Consider the following 21,344-nt stretch of genomic DNA (forward strand, 5'->3'; position numbering starts at 1 on the left):
AAGACTTAAACTGTGGTCATTTTGTTCCAAGGACAGAAACACCAGTGGAACAAAATAAAGTCTGAGTCAGACCACACATATACAATCACCTGCTTTATTGTCAAAGTTTACCTTGCAGCATAATAGAGAAAGAATTGTTTCAACAATGGTACCAGGGCAGGTGTGTAAACATATGGGAAAACGGACTTTCACCACATGTCACACAATATATAAAACTTATTTTTAGGTGGGTTGTAGATTTAAATGTGAAAGGCAGGAGTTTTTATGTTCAGAAACCTGGGGTAGGCAAAGATTTCTTAAACCAAAATAAAAGTTCTCAAAGTAAAGAAAAAAAAAGGTAAATTTTACTACTTTAGTATTAAGATCGTCTGTTCATTAAAGTGTATCAGTCAGAGAGTAAAAGGGCAGCCCATAGAGTGGGTGGAGTCCGTGATACACATCTGATAAAGGACTCATATTCAGAATGTGTAAGGAATTCCCACAAATCAATCAAAAAGACAAAGGTAAAAATGGGCAAAATCCTGAAAAGGCACCCAACAAAAGAGGATATTCAAATGGCCAGTAACATGAAAAGGTACTCAACTTTATCAGCCATAAGAAAATAGAAATTAAAGCCACTATGGGACTACCACACTTCCAACACAGTGACTGAAATGGAAAGACAAAAAATGTGGGCTATCCAGAACCCTCAACAGTGGAAGAGTGAATTGGTACATCCACACTTCAGAAAACTATTTGAAAAACTGTTATAAAGCTGAATATATGTAAATCCTATAATCCAGCAATATTGTAATAGGGAAGAAACTTGTATTCTATTACAAATGAATCACTAAAGGGATGTTTCCTCTAAGCTTAAATTATACATAATGGCCCATCTCTGCGAACCCTGCCTCCCAGGTAATGAGCATTAAGCTAAAATACCTCTGTTTAGCTCACAGGAAACATCCTGACCAGTCCCACCTGTGAATAACTGCTGGAGGAAGAAATTAACACCTCCCCTCCGGAGACTGATGGGAACCATGAAGTGTTTGACTTTACTCCCTCCCCTTTTAGTATAAAAGAAGCCTGAATTCTAACTCAGGCAAGATGATTTTTGGGACGCAAGTCCACCATCTTCTTGGTTAGCTGGCTTTCCAAATAAAGTTGTTATCCCTTGCAGCTGGCTTTCCAAATAAAGTTGTTATCCCTTGCCCCAACAATTCATCTTTCGATTTACTGGCCTATTGTGCTGAGAGCAGTACAAGCTTGGACTCCATAACAATACCACTCCTAGGTATGTATCTTCAGAAAGATATTCATGTGTTCATTGAAAACATGTACAAGAATTCCATAATGACCCTCTTTACAATAATCAAAAATTGGAAACAACCCAACTGTTACGGACTGAATGCATCCCCCCATATTCGTATGTTGAAGCCCTAACCCTGGTGTGGCTATATTTGGAGATGGGGCCTCTAAGGGAGTAATTAACGTTAAATGAGGTCAGAAGGGTGGGGCCCTGATCTGAACAGGATCAGTGTCCTTGTAAGAGGCACCAGAGAGCTCATTCTGCCTCCCTTTCTCCCCCGAGGGTCTTTCACAGGAAAGACCACATGAAGACAAGAAGGTGCTTGTATACAAGCTGGGAGGAAAGCCCTCACCAGAAACAGGATCAGTTGGCACCTTGACCTGGGACTTCCAGCCTCCAGGACTGATAGAAAATATATTTCTGTTGTTTAAGCCACCCAGTCTGTGGTGTTTTATTATGGCAGCCCAGACTGACCGTGACACCAAATGTCCATCATAATATGATGGATAAATAATTTGTAGTATGTGCACATAGGCACATCTTGTTCTATTGCACTTGGCTTTAGTGAGCTTTTTACAAACTGAAGGTTTGTGGCAACCTGCATCAAGCAAGTCTGTCAGCATCATATTCCAGCAGCATTTTCTCTAACTGTGTCTCTGGGTCACATTTTGGTAATTCTCACAATATATCAAACTTTTTCATTATTATTATATTATTACAGTGATCAGTGATCTTTGATGTTACTACTATGACTCACGAAGACTCAGATGATGGTTAGCATTTCTTTAGCAATAAAGTATTTTTTAATTAAGGTATGTACATTGGTTTATTAAATGTGCTGTTGCACGATATAGTATAAACATAACTGTTATACACACTGGAAAACCAAAAAATTTGTGAGACTTTCTTTGTTGCATTATTTGCTTTACTGTGGTGGTCTGGAACCAGACCCAAAAAATCAGAGGTCTGCCTGTACATTGCAACATTAATTATGAGAAAAAATAAACTATAATTACACTTAACAACATGGATTCACCTCTCATACCCCTCAGGGACCAGGAGCGCCCCTGCTCCCCCTGTCACTTCTGAGCCATCTCTCCTCCCTCCAGACTTGCACCCTCCCTCTAGGGACCCACACCAGCGACATGCCGGGCATACTTAGCAGCATCAACTTTCTGTCACTGCCCCTCAGTCCTGGAGATGTGGGACCTTGGTGCAGGGACTGCCGGCCACCTCATCCCCAGTCACTTCCAGGGATTTGAACGAGTACTTCTTTTCAGTGGTGTCCCCAAGCACGCTTAATCCTTGCCCCCAGGTTGCTGTATGTCTGTACTGCATCATGTACTCCACGGGCTCTCTGCAGGTGTGTCTACCTCTGGCAGAACTGCATCTCTGTGCCGGGCTTGGGCTCAGGGTGGCTGATACACACTGGGAGATGGGGTCTGGGGCCCCCAGGCCTCCCGTGTGCTGGTGGGAGGACAGAGAGAAAGTGTGACCTGAGCTTGAGGGAGACAGCGCCATTACACGAGGCCAGGCATGGGGCTGTCCTGCCCAGAGGGAAGGGAACGCACTCCCTTAACTCACAGAAGCCGCTTTATCTGATCTCACTCTCATCCTCTAGACCATAGATTTCTTCTTTTCCTTCCCGTTCACCTCACGATCTGAGATACTAATGTAACTAGCGCTGTCTCCCCACAATGATTCAAGGCTCTCCCTGGGGCTTCTGAGAAATCAGGGAAAGCACATACATTTTGGGGTGGAAATGCCACCTGAAAAGGTGCCCCTTTGATACAATTCAGACAGTGTTCTTGCCCAAATTCCCCTTCTAAGGCCCCTCCTCTTCACCACCACGCTCACCTTCTAGAAAATATATCCCAGGGTTGATCACCAATGTGTTCCCAGGTCAGGGAGAGGATGCCTTGGAAATCAGCATGTGTGTCAGATGACGCTTCATTATCTTCAAAAACTTAAGCACTAATTAACTGCTCATATATGTCAAATAGGGCACCCCATGAAGCCAGGCTTAACCAGACAGAATCTGCTCCCATAAGACCCTGCTCCTCCAGGGGGGCTGTTTCCCCACCGTGCCCAGGACTCTGGACACAGGAGGGGAAGTACAGTGGTGTGAATTCACCAGCACCGCATGTTTCATCTCGAAGTAATCTTGCACACTAGAAGTCATCCTTCATCTAGAAGGAATCTCCTACACCTAGAATTAACCTTTTGTGATCTGAGAATTAATGCCATCTTCAACAAGGCATCTTCCCTAGACATGCTACCTTTCATTCACATTTCTTATGGGAAATTTATCATTTTCTAAATATCAATTCAGCCCACATATTCAGTCACACTTTTCACATAACTGAATCACAACAAGACTTAGTTATGTGGCTAGGGGATGGAAGGCAAGATTTTAGTGGTTTGATTTAAGTTTGGTCCTGGAAGTTAAGACTCTTACCCAGTTGAGAGCATTCCTGGGGCTGTTAGTCAGCTGTGGCTACTATGGAAGATCACCCAGCTATGGTAAATGCCAGCACCTTCCAGCCTCTGGAGAACCAAAAATGGCCCAGTGCTATTCTAACATCTCCAGCTGGATCCAGAACGGGATGCCCAAGATAAAGGATTTTTTGCAGGAGCAGTGGGATTGAGAATATGGTTCAAAGTTCCTACTCCAAGCTTGGACAGGGTGGTAGTTCACATCTCCCCACACAATGACTTCATTTAAGAACAGAAAAAAAAAAAAACATGGGAATGAATACTGTGAATGTTAAAAAACAAGAAAGAAATCTTGAGCTCCTGCAGAGACGAAAATCAGATGAACATCACTAAGGGAAGGCTGTAGTATTATGTAGTGGTGAGGGGCCATTAATCACTTGTTCTGCCTTTTCCAAGTAACATGATAACAGGACCACTTAATTTGGGTGGTTACTGCATAGTTTAAAATAAGATGTCATATGTATCACAATGTTCATTGCAGCACTATTTACAATAGCCATGACATGGAAGCAACCTAAGTGTCCATTGACAGATGAATGGATAAAGAAGATGTGGTACATATATACAATGGAATATTACTCAGCCATAAAAAGAAATGAAATTGAGTTATTTGTAGTAAGGTGGATGGACCTAGAGTCTGTCATACAGAGTGAAGGAAGTCAGAAAGAGAAAAACAAATACCGTATGCTAACACATACATATGGAATCTAAAAAAAGAAAGAAAAAGGTTCTGAAGAACCTAGGGGCAGGACAGGAATAAAGACACAGACATAGAGAATGGACTTGAGGACACGGGGAGGGGGAAGGGTAAGCTGGGACAAAGTGAGAGAGTGGCATGGACATATATACACTATCAAATGTAAAATAGATAGCTAGTGAGAAGCAGCCGCATAGCACAGGGAGATCAGCTTGGTGCTTTGTGTCCACCTAGAGGGGTGGGATAAGGAGCGTGGGAGGGAGACACAAGAGGGAGGGGATATGGGAATATATGTAAACGTACAGCTGATTCACTTTGCTGTACAGCAGAAACTAACGCACCATTGTAAAGCAATTATACTCTAATGAAGATGCTAAAAAAGAAAAGATGTCATTTTGCCTGTCACCCATGAAGACACTTAGATGAAAGAAAACAATGGGACAATTCTCTAGCAGAAAGACGAGCACATTTTTGCCCTAAATATGACCCTGTGATTCCCTTTAATATCCCTGCCCTTCTGCAGCCACCCCACACACCCAGGGCCACTGACCTCCCTTCTCTGGGCATCACTGTGCTGTGCACGTGCTTCTGAGATTTCCTCCAATGGGACTATGATGATTTGCTCCTGGTCTGTCTCCCTTATGTTTCTGCCCATGCTCCAGACTCCCTCATCCACCTGGTACCCAACAGTGCACAGGGCTGTGTCAGGGGTGCTGTGGGAGGCCCCTACGATGGGCATATCCCTCCTGCAGATTTCATCCCACACTAACTCCCATATTTGCATCCTTAGCCCAGACTGTTCCTGAGCTCCACACCCACATTTTCAACTGGACAGCAATTTTCCAAGTCTCACCAGGATCTCAGACTTTGCTTCTCCATCCCCCCCCCCTCCAAGGGTCTGCATCTCTGCACAGCACCACCATCTACCCATGTGCTAAAGGCAACATTTTCAGGGTCACGCTCGACTCCTCTCTTTCTGCCATTGCCCCATCCAATCCATCAGCGAGACACGCAGGTCTTTCCTCAAAACAGATCCTGCCTTCACATCTAGCTGCTTCTTATCACCTCCACTGCTGCCCCCATGGCGCTGGGCTAACGCAGCAGCTGCCCGCCTCGCTGTTTCTGCTCCTTTTTCCTCTGCAGAGTCCACTCTCAACACGGCAGCCAGGACGTGTCGGTGTGAATCCAAACATGTCACCACCCCTTCTCAAAGCCCTTCTGGGGCTGCACAGCCTCCTTACTGTGAACCCCAAGGCTCAGGAGTGTTCCCTGGCCCCTGCTACCATTCTCTCACCTTCCTTTCCAACCCCTCCAGCCCTCACTCCATCCGCTCCCGTGTCCCGCCTTACTTAAATGTGCCAAGGCTTTGACAGTGTCCATGGCTCATTCCTCCCTGCCCTCAAGAGCCCTGCCTCGTGCTCCCTCCCTCCACTTCAGAGCCCCTACCTCGTGGCCTCACGCCATATTGAGGGCCTACCTTATCACCTTTCTTCCCCACTAGAACTTCACCTCCATGAGGGCAGCAATTTCACCTGCGTTGTTCGCAGCGATGGGACACCCAGCACCTGGATGGGGTGTCTGTGGGAGCGCAGGTCAAGCTTGCCTTTGAATCTGCCTTGGCAGCTGTCCTGCCCACGACTTTAAGATGGAAGGAAGTGAGGCTCCAGGGGGCCTCTCAGCTGATTTGGGATAAGGCGGGGCTGGGCTGACTCACATGAAAACCTGCGCATCTTAGGGCTTCTCTGCCAGATTTGCTCCAATCCAACTCTACTCCCGTGGAGACAGACTCAACACCACAACTCAGAGGTGTCCCCACACTTTCTGACGTCTAGACCTCAGTGTCCCGTGTGTGCAGTAACTGCTGTATGCAGACATGCCTCTGCCTTTGGATCCACGAACTCACGGGAGCATCACACCATCTCATCCTCACTGTGGGGGTGTCCCAAAGGGCTGCCAGAGGTTACTTTCCAAACTGAGAGACCCATGATCTCTGCGTCTTCTTACGTGTGAATGCAGCAGGATAACCCGGTTGAGAAACAAATGCTTTCTTGCAGTCTCATCTTCCTTCCTCTCTCAGGAGGTCAGCGGTTTTATGTCCTGAAAATGTGGCCCTCCTGTTGTCCCCGACTGTCATGGGGTGGGAGTATGTCATGCCCTCCGGGGTTTTAAGGCCCGAGGAGAATGGCACTCCCTCTCCTGTGGGTTCTGTGGGAGGTGAAGCTTCACTACTCGTTACACAGACTCCTCAAACAGGTGGGGCTGCCCACGTGCCTTGGGGAGCTGGAGGACCATTCTGGATACCCACCCTACGCTGGGCTCCGAGGGAGTGCAGCTGGGTCCCTGGGAGGGACAGCTGGACCATAGGCAACATAGGCCATCTTCTTGGCCCATTTTCTTTCTTTTTTAAAAATTTGTTTATTTTATTTTGTTTTTGGCTATGTTGGGTCTTTGTTGCTGCATGTGTACTTTCTCTAGTTGCGGTGAGTGGGGGCTACTCTCCGTTGTTGTGCGTGGGCTTCTCATTGTGGTGGCTTCTCTTGTTGAGGAGCACAGGCTCTAGGCGCGTGGGCTTCAGTAGTTGCAGCATGTGGGCTCAGTAGCTGTGGCATGCGGGCTCTAGAGTGCAGGCTCAGTAGTTGTGGTGCACGGGCTTAGTTGCTCCACAACATGTGGGATATTCCCGGACCAGGGCTCGAACCCGTGTCCCCTGCACTGGCAGGCGTATTCTTAACCACTGTGCCACCAGGGAAGTCCTTGGCCCATTTTCTGGACCACATGAGCCCTGGGTTCCCGTCCAGCCCCCGGGGAGGGGGACGTCCCCCACCCTGAGGCCCTAGGACAGAGTTTACATTCCCTTCCAAACACAACTTGAATTATGTCTTGAACAAGTAGATACGTTTCTCTAAAATTTTTTTGACATCTGTATTTCCATCTCCCATGAACACAGTAAATAATATTGATTATCAATGGTTGATTCACAGCGATCCGAGCACTAATTACTGGACAGAGGAATGGACATGCTACACCTGGCCACAGCGAGCAGCTTTTTCCCTACTGTTCCTCGGTGGAGTCTGCCTGCCCCATGGAGAGTGACAGCAGGGCCCAAGGGGCGCAGCCTGGGCCACCTCCCAGCGCCTGGCCTCCTCACTCAGCTGGGGTGGGGGCTGAGAGGGACTCGCCGGCCTCAGCCAGTATCTCCACCAGGATCCGGCACGGCAAGAGCCTGAAGGATGATCGGGTCTACTGCTTAAAGAGTTCAGAGCAGTTGATGGACAGTGGTGGTGGCGGGGGGAGAGGAATGAACGTGTATTCTGCCCTCTGTGATTTTCCAGTCCTCACCTTCCTGCCCTCGTTGAACCCTGACGTTCAGACCCTCCCTGCCCAGGATCACATTCCTGAAGGCTGGGGCACCAGTTGGCCTCCCCAAGGCCTCCTGCGGCACTGACGGGGTGCTGTCCGCAGCCCCGGGTGGGCCACCCTGCTGTCCCTTCTCTCCATCCTCTTGGCACGTGACGGAAATAAGGTACTGTGGGTGAATGTAGCATCTTAACTCCTTAAGTTTGGGTTTGTAAAAGGTGTTTTCCAAAATTGGATAGTTAGGGTAAAATTAGCACCCTTTGAAAATGCTGGTCTGGAAGGTCAAATGTAAGTGATAAAAACTAATATGTGATTTATGGAAAAAAACACACAAGAGACCTTTCAAAGGAGCAAGGGCTCTTGCTGAGCATGACAAAGCTGGAGGAAAAGGCTGGCACGGTGGACTCTATGCCCTTTACCAGGACTCGAGCTTTATTTTTTATTTTTTAAATATTTATTTATTTATTTGGCTGCATCAGGTCTTAGTTGAGGCATGCAGGATCTTTTGTTGTGGCGTCTGGGCTTCTCTCTAGCTGTGGTGCGTGGGCTCCAGAGCGCGTGGGCTCTGTAGTTGTGGTGCGTGGGCTTAGTTGCCCCATGGCATGTGGGATCTTAGTTCCCCCACCAGGGATGGAACCCGCGCCCCGTTTATTGGAAGGCGTATTCTTAACCACTGGACCACCAGGGAAGTCCCAGGACTCAGCTTAAATGAGGCAGCAATTACCGGTGCTACTGGCAACGCTTGGGGCTGAACTTTGTCAAGGGCTCGGCTGCCGTACCCTTCAAGAGAAATTAGTTCATGAAATTTTTTCTTTCTTAACTTATACCAATTTTCCCTTCTCTATGAATAGTGACTCTTTGGTTTAAAATATCTCATCTGATTTACTCTCAAAGAGTCATCTTTAAAATAACCAGCCTCCAGAAGGAGGGCTTTAAGATTGCAGGTAAGTAGAGAGGCTGTTTTATGTGTGTCGATCAGTAAAAGACCTGGAGGTAAGACAGAGCCAGGTGTGGGTGTCGGTCTCTGGGGTGCTTTTGGCAGCTGTGCAGCAGCCGAGAAAATGACTTTTCCGCGGTCACAACATCAGATCCAACACAGTTATCAGGATTGCAGATCCTGTTGTCAAAGCAAACACGCCACGGGTGAGGCCCCCGAGCCCTGCGCTGAGACCTGACCGCCAGGCTGCCTAGCACAAGTAAGGCCCCACTAACCACCATCCCCTCTTTACCGGTGTGGATTTTGTGCCCCCATGGGAGATGCACAGGGGCCTGAGAGGAAGGGCGTAGAATCCTCTACATGCATGTCTGAGAACCCCCTGAACGTGTGACTGTGCAAAGATTTACAATGCAAATGATTATGAGCGAGAAAGGGGCCGCGCTTCTCAGGAAGAACCAACATCTGTTGCAGAATTTGTTTGGAACTAGTTATTTTATCCTTAGGCACTCCAAAGAAGACAAGTTTTGGTTTGCTCCCTGAATCTCATCCTCATCAGGATGTCAGAGAAACATTAAGGAGAGGGAAGAAACCAAAGTCAAATTTTATGTTTCCTTAACCTGGAGGCTGGGGTGCCGGTGAGGGTGGGAGAGAAGCAGCTCGGTAGGGCACGTGCCATCTAACAGCTCAGCCTCACCAGGCCGGCATCCGTCTTCTCCACGTCTTTGCAGACTGGAGCACTGAGGCTCAAAGAGGTCACCTAACTTGCCTGTGTCCACAGGAGTTGACAGGGTCTCTTATTTCTCTCCAAGCACAGGGTCTTTCTTATCTTTTGTTCCACACTCAACTGGGGGCCAGGGATTGGATGGGAAAGGAGAGAAGTAAGGCAAAGCAGCCTACGGTTCTCTTTGTAGGGGTGCTGACCTGGCCAGGCTGTATTAGCGACAAAGGGAACACTCAGGAGATCTGGGCACCACGTGGTCCTTGCTCCACATCCACCGGCTCCAGGCTAGGGCCGGGCAGGGCCCGCAGGCACCGGAGCCTGACAGCGTGTGGAGCTGGATCGCGCATCCCTCTCGCCCCCGCCCCTCCTCCCGACCAGGCGGACCTGCCTGGGGGGTACTTACCCGCCTGCTCCAGAGCCACCATTGTCGCCTGCTCGATCAAGTCTCGCTCCACGAAGCTCCGGAAGTCCTCGCTGTACACGCTCAGGTCCGGCAGCTGGAACGTGTAGATGGGCATCTCCAGTGGAAACTGCTCGCTGCTGCACTCGCTCGCCACGTGGGACCGCGCCAGGGACACGATGGCTGAGCTGGCGTGGGAGATCCCGCGCGAGAGTCGCTTCTCTGTGGGGGGGGGGGGAGGGAGACAAGGGGGGTTGAGAGATGCGGGCCTCTGCATGAGCACTCGACACATCCCACACGTGTGCACACGACACACGCGCACACATGCTCACACACGTGGATGTACACACGACACACATCCCACATGTGACCATATACACATGACACCCCCACCCGTGTGCACACATACACGTGCACACACGACACACGCACGTGTAAACACACATGACACACTCATGCGGCACACATACACATGTACACACACACACACCACACACAGAGGCACACCCATGGACACCCATACACCCATTACCCGCTGCACCAGCCCTGCCACCCTCCCAGTGTTCTCTGCAGGCCTCCCTCATGCTGGGCTAACATCACCACAACCTGGCACATGGCACTTAGTCATGAAACCACTTAGAAGGAGGCTAAGGGTAAGTCCACCACACAAATACTCAGCATCCTTAAAGATAACCAGACTTGCTTCCTGGGTCTTAAGTTACATGGAATTCAGCTCAACAGAGGTGCCCTCCTCTGGAATGAAATGCTACACGGGAGACTGCCTTTGTTTTTATGCATTTATATATATATATATATATATATATATATATATATATTTTTTTTTTTTTTTTTTTTTTGCGGTACACGGGCCTCTCACTGTTGTGGCTCTCTCCCGTTGCGGAGCACAGGCTCCGGACGCACAGGCTCAGAGGCCATGGCTCACGGGCCCAGCCGCTCTGCAGCATGTGGGATCTTCCCGGACCGGGGCATGAACCCATGCCCCCTGCATCAGCAGACGGACTCTCAACCACTGCACCACCAGGGAAGTCCACATTTATATTTTTAAAGTGAGAAGCAATCCACTCGGCTTCCTCCACTGAGGCTTGTATTTTAAGATAGGTCACCTTTATTAAAGTTACTCTGGGAGACAGGAGAAGATGGCGGAGGAGTAGGACGCGGAGATCACCTTCCTCCCCATAAATACATCAGAAATACGTCTACACGTGGAACTGCTCCTATAGAACACGCACTGGACGCTGGCAGAAGACCTCAGACCTCCCAAAAGGCAAGAAACTCCCCACGTACCTGGGTAGGGCAAAAGAAAAAAACAGAGACAAAAGAATAGGGACTGAACCTGCACCAGTGGGAGGGAGCTGTGAAGGAGGAAAGGTTGCCACACACTACGAAGCCCCTTCGTGGGCGGAGACTGCGGGTGGCAGAGGGACGAAGCGTCAGAGTCATGGAGGAGAGCACAGCAACAGGGGTGCGGAGCGCAAAGCGGAAAGATTCCCGCACAGAGGATCGGTGCCGACCAGCACTCACCAGCCCGAGAGGCTTGTCTGCTCACCCACCGGGGCGGGTGGGGGCTGGGAACTAAGGCTCTGGCTTCGGAGGTCAGATCCCAGGGAGAGGACTGGGGTTGGCTGCGTGAACACAGCCTGAAGGGGGCTAGTGCGCCACGGCTAGCCGGGAGGGAGTCCGGGAAAAGTCTGGAGCTGCCGAAGAGACAAGAGACTCTTTCTTCCCTCTTTGTTTCCTGGTGCGCGAGGAGAGGGGATTAAGAGCGCTGCTTAAAGGAGCTCCAGAGACGGGCACGAGCCGCGGCTATCAGCATGGACCCAGCATGAGACGCTAAGGCTGCTGCTGCCGCCACCTAGAAGCCTGTGTGCAAGCACAGGTCACTATCCACACCTCCCCTCCCGGGAGCTTGTGCAGCCCACCACTGCCAGGGTCCCGTGATCCAGGGACAACTTCCCCGGGAGAACGCACAGCGCGCCTCAGACTGGTGCAACGTCATGCTGGCCTCTGCTGCCACAGGCTCGCCCGGCTCTGTACCCCTCCCTCCCCATGGCCTGAGTGAGCCAGAGCCCCCGAATTAGCGGCTCCTTTAACCCCGTCCTGTCTGAGCGAAGAACAGATGCCCTCAGGCGACCTACATGCAGAGGTGGGGCCAAATCCAAAGCTGAACCCCAGGAGCTGTGTGAACAAAGAAGAGAAAAGGAAATTTCTCCCAGCAGCCTCAGAAGCAGCGGATTAAAGCTCCACAATCAACTTGATGTACCCTGCATCTGTGGAATACATGAATAGACAACGAATCATCCCAAATTGAGGAGGTGGACTTTGGGAGCAAGATTTATGATTTTTTCCCCTTTTCCTCTTTTTGTGAGTGTGTATGTGTATGCTTCTGTGTGAGATTTTGTCTGTATAGCTTTGCTTTCACCATTTGTCCTAGGGCTCTGTCCGTCCATTTTTTTTTTCCACGTAAAATTTTTTTTTCTTAATAATTATTTTATATTTTAATAACTTATCTTACTTTATTTTATTCTTTCTTTTCTTTCTTTCTTTCTTTCCTTCTTTCTTTCTTTCTTTATTTTCTTTCATTCTTTCTTACTTTTTCTCCTTTTTATTCTGAGCCGTGTGGAGGACAGTCTCTTGGTGCTCCATCCAGGAGTCAGTGCTGTGCCTCTCGGGTCCAGCCAGGAGTCAGTGCTGTGCCTCTGAGGTGGGAGAGCCAACTTCAGGACACTGGTCCATAAGAGACCTCCCAGCTCCATGTAATATCAAACAGTGAAAATCTCCCTGAGATCTCCATGTCAACACCACCACCCAGCTTCACTCAACGACCAAAAGCTACAGTGCTGGACACCCTATGCCAAACAACTAGCAAGACAGGAACACAGCCCCATCCATTAGCAGAGAGGCTGCCTACAATCATAATAAGGCCACAGACACCCCAAAACACAGCACCAGACGTGGACCTGCCCACCAGAAAGACAAGATCCAGCCTCATACACCAGAAAACAGGCACTAGGCCCCTCCACCAGGAAACCTACACACCCCAATGAACCAACCTTAGCCACTGGGGACAGACACAAAAAACAACAGGAACTACGAACCTTCAGCCTGCAAAAAAGGAGACCCCAAACACAGTAAGATAAGCAAAATGAAAAGACAGAAAAACACACAGCAGATTAAGGAGCAAGATAAAAACCCACCAGACCTAACAAATGAAGAGGAAATAGGCAGTCTACCTGAAAAAGAATTCAGAATAATGATAGTAAAGATGATCCAAAATCTTGGAAATAGAAGAGACAAAATGCAAGAAACATTTAACAAGGACCTAGAAGAACTAAAGATGAAACAAGCAACGATGAACAACACAATAAATGAAATTAAAAATACTCAAGATGGGATCAATAGCAGAATAACTGAGGCAGAAGAACGGATAAGTGACCTGGAAGATAAAATAGTGGAAATAACTACTGCAGAGCAGAATAAAGAAAAAAGAATGAAAAGAACTGAGGACAGTCTCAGAGACCTCTGGGACAACATTAAACGCACCAACATTCGAATTATAGGGGTCCCAGAAGAAGAAGAGAAAAAGAAAGGGACTGAGAAAATATTTGAAGAGATTATAGTTGAAAAGTTCCCTAATATGGGAAAGGAAATTGTCATTCAAGTCCAGGAAGCACAGAGAGTCCCATACAGGGTAAATCCAAGGAGAAATACGCCAAGACACATATTAATCAAACTGTCAAAAATTAAATAAAAAGAAAACATATTAAAAGCAGCAAGGGAAAAACAACAAATAACACACAAGGGAATCCCATTAGGTTAACAGCTGATCTTTCAGCAGAAACTCTGCAAGCCAGAAGGGAGTAGCAGGTCATATTTAAAGTGATGAAGGAGAAAACCCTACAACCAAGATTACTCTGCCCAGCAAGGATCTCATTCAGATTTGATGGAGAAATTAAAACCTTTACAGACAAGCAAAAGCTGAGAGAGTTCAGCACCACCAAACCAGCTTTACAACAAATGCTAAAGGAACTTCTCTAGGCAAAAAAGACAAGAGAAGGAAAAGGCCTACAATAACAAACCCAAAACAATTAAGAAAATGCAAATAGGAACATACATATTGATGATTACCTTAAATGTAAATGGATTAAATGCTCCCACCAAAGGACACAGACTGGCTGAATGGATACAAAAACAAGACCCGTATATATGCTGTCTACAAGAGACCCACTTCAGACCTAGGGACACATACAGAATGAAAGTGAGGGGATGGAAAAAGATATTCTATGCAAATGGAAATCAGAAGAAAGCTGGAGTAGCAATTCTCGTATCAGACAAAATAGACTTTAAAATAAAGACTATTACAAGAGACAAAGAAGGACCCTACATAATGATCAAGGGATCGATCCAGGAAGAAGATATAACAATTGTAAATATTTATGCACCCAACATAGGAGCACCTCAATACATAAGGCAAATGCTAAAAGCCATAAAAGGGGAAATTGACAGTAACACAATCATAGTAGGGGACTTTAACACCCCGCTTTCACCAATGGACAGATCATCCAAAATGACAATAATTAAAGAAACACAAGCTTTAAATGATACATTAAACAAGATGGACTTGATTGATATTTATAGGTCATTCCATCCAAAAACAACAGAATACACACTTTTCTCAGGTGCTCATGGAATATTCTCCAGGATAGATCATATCTTGGGTCACAAATCTAACCTTAGTAAATTTAAGAAAATTGAAATCGTATCAAGTATCTTTTCCGAACACAACACTATGAGACTAGATATCAATTACAGGAAGAGATATGTAAAAAATACAAACACATGGAGGCTAATCAATACACTACTTAATAATGAAGTGATCACTGAAGAAATCAAAAAGGAAATCAAAAAATACCTAGAAACAAATGACAATGGAGACCTGACGACCCAAAACCTATGGGATGCAGCAAAAGCAGTTCTAAGAGGGAAGTCTATAGCAATACAAACCTACCTTAAGAAACAGGAAACATCTCAAATAAACAACTTAACCTTGCACCTAAAGCAATTAGAGAAAGAAGAACAAAAAAACTCCAAAGTTAGCAGAAGGAAAGAAATCATAAAGATTAGATCAGAAATAAATGAAAAAGAAATGAAGGAAACGATAGCAAAGATCAATAAAACTAAGAGCTGGTTCTTTGAGAAGATAAACAAAATGGATACACCATTAGCCAGACTCATCAAGAGAAAAAGGGAGACGACTCAAATCAATACATCTAGAAATGAAAAAGGAGAAGTTGCAACTGACACTGCAGAAATACAAAGGATCATGAGAGATTACTACAAGCAACTCTATGCCAATAAAATGGACAACCTGGAAGAAATGGACAAATTCTTAGAAATGCACAACCTGCGGAGACTGAATCAGGAAGAAAGGGAAAATATGAACAGACCAGTCACAAGCACTGAAATTGAAACGGTGATTAAAAATCTTCCAGAAGACAAAAGCCCATGACCAGATGGCTTCACAGGCAAATTCTATCAAACACTTAGAGAAGCGCTAACACCAAACCTTCTCAAACTCTTCCAAAATATAGCAGAGGGAGGAACACTCCCAAACTCATTCTATGAGGCCACCATCACCCTGATATCAAAACCAGATTAAGATGTCACAAAGAAAGAAAACTACAGGCCAATATCACTGATGAACATAGATGCAAAAATCCTCAACAAAATACTAGCAAACAGAATCCAACAGCACATTAAAAGGATCATACACCATGATCAAGTGGGGTTTATTCCAGGAATGCAAGGATTCTTCAATATATGCAAATCAATCAAAGAGATACACCATATTAACAAATTGAAGGAGAAAAACCATATGATCATCTCAATATATGCAGAGAAAGCTTTCAACAAAATTCAACACCAATTTATGATAAAAACCCTGCAGAAAGTAGGCATAGAGGGAACTTTCCTCAAGATAATAAAAGCCATATATGACAAACCCACAGCCAACATCGTCCTCAATGGTGAAAAACTGAAACCATTCCCACTAAGATCAGGAACAAGACAAGGTTGCCCACTCTCACCACTCTTATTCAACATAGTTTTGGAAGTTTTAGCCCAGCAATCAGAGAAGAAAAAGAAATAAAAGGAATCCAAATTGGAAAAGAAGAAGTAAAGCTGTCACTGTTTGCAGATGATATGATACTATACACAGAGAATCCTAAAGATGCTACCAGAAAACTACCAGATCTAATCAATGAATTTGGTAAAGTAGCAGGATACAAAATTAATGCACAGAAATCTCTGGCATTCTTATCCACTAGTGATGAAAAATCTGAAAGTGAAATTAAGAAAACACTCCCATTTACCACTGCAACAAAAAGAATAAAATAGCAAGGAATAAACCTACCTAAGGAGACAAAAGACCTGTATGCAGAAAATTATAAGACACTGATGAAAGAAATTAAAGATGATACAAATAGATGGAGAGATATACCATGTTCTTGGATTGGAAGAATCAACATTGTGAAAATGACTCTACTACCCAAAGCAATCTACAGATTCAATGCAATCCCTATCAAACTACCACTGGCATTTTTCACAGAACTAGAACAAAAAATTTCACAATTTATATGGAAACACAAAAGATCCCGAATAGCCAAAGCAATCTTGAGAATTCAAAATGGAGCTGGAGGAATCAGGCTCCCTGACTTCAGACTATACTACAAAGCTACAGTAATCAAGACAGTATGGTACTGGCACAAAAACAGAAATATAGATCAATGGAACAGGATAGAAAGCCCAGATATAAACCCATGCACATATGGTCACCTTATCTTTGATAAAGGAGGCAAGAATATACAGTGGAGAAAAGATAGGCTCTTCAATAAGTGGTGCTGGGAAAACTGGACAGGTACCTGTAAAAGAATGAAATTAGAACACTCCCTAACACCATACACAAAAATAAGCTCAAAATGGATTAAAGACCTAAATGTAAATCCAGACACTATCAAAGTCTTAGAGGAAAACATAGGCAGAACACTCTATGACATAAATCACAGCAAGATCCCTTTTGACCCACCTCCTAGAGAAATGGAAATAAAAACAAAAATAAACAAATGGGACCTAAGGAAACTTCAAAGCTTTTACACAGCAAAGGAAACCATAAACAAGACCAAAAGACAACCCTCAGAATGGGAGAAAATATTTGCAAGTGAAGCAACTGACAAAGGATTAATCTCCAAAATTTACAAGCAGCTCATGCAGCTCAATAACAAAAAAACAAACAACCCAATCCAAAAATGGGCAGAAGACTTAAATAGACATTTCTCCAAAGAAAATATACAGATTGCCAACAAACACATGAAAGAATGCTGAACATCATTAATCATTAGAGAAATGCAAATCAAAACTATAATGAGATATCATCTCACACTGGTCAGAATGGCCATCATCAAAAAATCTAGAAACAATAAATGCTGGAGAGGGTGTGGAGAAAAGGGAACCCTCTTGCACTGCTGGTGGGAATGTAAATTGATACAGCCACAATGGAGAACAGTACGGAGGTTCCTTAAAAAACTATAAATAGAAGTACCATACGACCCAGCAATCCCAGTACTGGGTATATACCCTGAGAAAACCATAATTCAAAAAGAGTCATGTACCAAAATGTTCACTGCAGCTCTATTTACAATAGCCAGGACATGGAAGTAACCTAAGTGTCCATCAACAGATGAATGGATAAAGAAGATGTGGCACATATATACAATGGAATATTACTCAGCCACAAAAAGAAACAAAATTGAGTTATTTGTAGTAAGGTAGATGGACCTAGAGTCTGTCATACAGAGTGAAGGAAGTCAGAAAGAGAAAAACAAATACCGTATGCTAACACATATATATGGAATCTAAGAAGAAAAAAAAAGGTCATGAAGAACCTAGGGGTAAGATGGGAATAAAGACACAGACCTACTAGAGAATGGACTTGTGGATATGGGGAGGGGGAAGGGTATGGTGTGACAAAGCGAGAGAGAGGCATGGACATATATACACTACCAAACGTAAGGTAGATAGCTAGTGGGAAGCAGCTGCATAGCACAGGGAGATCAGCTCGGTGCTTTGTGACCGCCTGGAGTGGTGGGATAGGGAATGTGGGAGGGAGGGAGACGCAAGAGGGAAGAGATATGGGAACATATGTATATGTATAACTGATTCACTTTGTTATAAAGCAGAAACTAACACACCATTGTAAAGCCATTATACGCCAATAAAGAGGTTAAAAAAATTACTCTGATAAACACATCCCACATGAAGATTCCCAGGACACAAATATTAAGCCATTACATGCTTCTCTGCCTGGATTTTCTGTTGTCATGGCAATCTCAAAAAATGATGGTCTTATTCTTCACAGTACATCTCAGAGACAGTGTCTGTCTATCAAACGGATAGTTTTGATTCACCTTCAATTTCATTCTGAGATGAATTCAAGGTGTTTAAGTATGTTGTATTTTGAAGAAGGACGAGAAGAAACAGCAGACCAAAGAGGCCATGTGGTAGAGGATCCGCAGAGCACGTGGGCCAGCCGCTTGTCCTGTGCCTGGTCCAGTTCCCGCAGCGCGGGATCAGAGGAGATCCCCTGCCCCTCTCCCCCTCACAAGCCTTGCTGAGGTCACATCTCTTGCCTTCTGGAATCTGGGAAAGTAGGAACTGCCCCATCCTTCGGGACCCGATGGGTTGCTCAAACACCTGAGGTGACGTGAACCCGCACTTCTCCCAACAGAGGGAATGTGCTGGGCGGGGTCATCCATACGCCTTCTTGGCTTATCAATCAGCACCTATTGCCAATTGATGAGGACCTTGGAAACGTTGTGACTCACAGTGTAATATGATGCTATTAAGCCGTTCCAAATATTAAATATTTGGAGTCTTCACATGAAGACTTCACATGAAGGGAAAAATCTTTTTGAACTAAAAGTAAATTATGTTAAAGATCATATAACAAGAGACATACACTCCTAATTCTAACTCCTCCCAACTACCACGTCCATGAATGCATATATGTAATCACACACACACAGACACACACACAGACACACTCACAAACTGATTCTTTAAACATGAACGCAGCAATCCTTCCTTTGGAAGTATAAATAAAATAAATAAAACAGGAATTACCATGTTCAAAGTTATGCCCCAGAGAAATACAGAGAGCTTTTAAAAAAATAGTGAGGGAATTAGAGAATTTCCCATCCCTTGACAAAGCCAACTCAAACATCTATGATTTCGTGTAGCAGAGGGAACTATACTCAGTATCCTGTGATGAACGATAATGGAAAAGAATATAAAAAAGATGTATACATATGTGTAGCTGAATCACTCTGCTGTATAGCAGAAATTAACACATTATAAATCAACTATACTTCAATTAAAAAAATAAATTAAAAAAACCCCAAACAAAGAATCAAACAAAAAAAAACACCATCTATGATTTAGGCCAGGGGATGTGTCTTAACTCTGTTTTCTTATTTTCTGTATTCTTGAGGCTCTGGCATCCAGGGCCTCCGTGAATGGGGAGAGGATTTCCCTACAGAAGTAGCCAGTTCTTAGAGATACCAAAGGACTCACGCAGGAGCACATCTTTCCTATGCAAACCAACCAACTCAGAGCCCATACTCTGGATCACCTTCTTTATCTGGTTCTTACACCAGCAAGCCATGTTCCTGCCCTAATTACCCCAGGCCCAGGTGCCAGACAATGAGAGATGGCCCCTATGCCCCAGAGAGCTGCAGAAATTACTCAAACTGGCCAGTCCTAAGTCTGTTTACCCTGCCTTATCTTTCCCACAGAAACACAATACAGGCTCCTGCCCTTGTTTTCCTCTGTCCCCTTGGCCTCCTGATCAACCCTGGTGCTTCCCCGTGTGTCCCTTCAGGGTGTGCCATGCCTCCTGTTTCTAGGGAACTGTGAGTATAAGAATCTCTTCCCCTAAGATAGCCATGTCCATGTCTGTGTGTCTCACTATACCTGAGTAAAACAAATCCTGGGTATATTTTAAAGCAGGTAGACAAAACTTTTCTAAAAGGGACAGATATAAATATTTTAGGCTTTATGGGCCATACAAGTTGCAGTCACAACTACTCAACTCTGTCTTCGTAGTATTAAAGCAGCCATAGACAGTGAATAAATAATAAATAAATAAAGCAGACATAGACAGCCATAGACAGCAAATAAATAAATAAAGTTTTATGGGTTCCATTAAAACTTTATTAAAAAAAACAGGCAGTGGCCAGATTTGGTTCATGAGTCATTGTTGCTGATTTAGAATTTAGAATATGGAGGACTGTATTTTCCATTTTAGGGCACTGTGATTTCAGGAAGAATTCAATTAAAGGATATATAGATCTAATGCAGAAATTACAATTTCTATTTTATTAAAAATACATATGTTTGTTCACAAGGCTCAGTTAATGAAATTATCTTATGATAGACTTCTCCTTTTTTTCCCCTTAAATAATATCTGATAAAAATCAGATAGCAGCAGGTATCAGTATAAGGCCCTGATTCTGGAATCTGTGTGAAAACAGAGAGAAGGATCCTTCTAGCCCCTTTCCTGGGAGGGTGAGATAATGGTTTAGATTGTTTGCCACTCGAAAAGGGCAGGAACTGCCAAGTTGTCAGCTCTCTGGATTTCCACTGCATGAGAGATGTCAGGAGGCGGTCCTGTGTGGTTCTGAAGGAACACACAGTCACAGAAGGCCTGGGGGAAAGACTGAACCAAATGGTTAGAAGAGGTGGTTCCACCAGAGTCAGAGCTAAGGGCAGAATGAAGGAGAACTTAAGAACAATACAACAAGATCGACAAGTCAGTGACCGCACCTCAGCACCCTCTTCCTAACCCACCCAGGAAGCCCACAGGAGCAGAACAGTGGGAATGGGCTGGGTTCCATGGGTGGGGGCTGAGGGCAGGTGTTCTGGCTGTGCCTTTCCTCTCCCCAGCTAGCCCTTGGTGGCTCACTGCCTGAACCATCACCACCACAGCGTGGGCCAGCCCCACCTTGGCCAAAGCCAGCTGGAAGAGCGTCAGGGCAATGCTCATGCTCAGCTGGGACGGGGCTCCAACCACGATGGGAACAGGTGGGCTGGCCAGGCCTGGAGCCTTCCCTCTTCTCTCCTACACCCCCTGTGAGCTGACAGTTAGAATAGAAGGTGGTAGCCCCTGCAAATGAGCAATTTCTAGAACAGATGAGCTGAGAGGTTCCCTAAGGAATAAAGCCAACTGTGGGGAAGAGAGCCAGTGGAGAACATTTTGAGCCCATATTAAAGCATTCAGAACTCGCCAACTTGAGTGTGCTTCCCCCCATGCTCTCATTCACAGGAAGGCAAACCAGAGCCCATGCCTTTGTCCCTTTCCCCTGATACCATGAGCTA

At 45.4% G+C, this 21,344-nt stretch overlaps 1 protein-coding gene across 5 annotated transcripts in view; it reads right to left on the reverse strand.

The window, feature by feature from the left end:
* The window catches only part of LOC137232774 (OTU domain-containing protein 7A), a 389,090-nt gene that overhangs the window by 80,148 nt on the left and 287,598 nt on the right, over nucleotides 1-21,344 (reverse strand). For all 5 annotated transcript variants that reach the window (XM_067755571.1, XM_067755579.1, XM_067755553.1 and 2 more), the window contains one exon: nucleotides 9,900-10,118. In XM_067755571.1, coding sequence (XP_067611672.1) covers nucleotides 9,900-10,118 — 219 coding nt within the window. The remainder of the gene's footprint in view (nucleotides 1-9,899; nucleotides 10,119-21,344) is intronic.

This window comes from Pseudorca crassidens, chromosome 1, assembly GCF_039906515.1.
Source record: "Pseudorca crassidens isolate mPseCra1 chromosome 1, mPseCra1.hap1, whole genome shotgun sequence".
In the NCBI taxonomy this organism is placed as follows: domain Eukaryota; kingdom Metazoa; phylum Chordata; class Mammalia; order Artiodactyla; family Delphinidae; genus Pseudorca; species Pseudorca crassidens.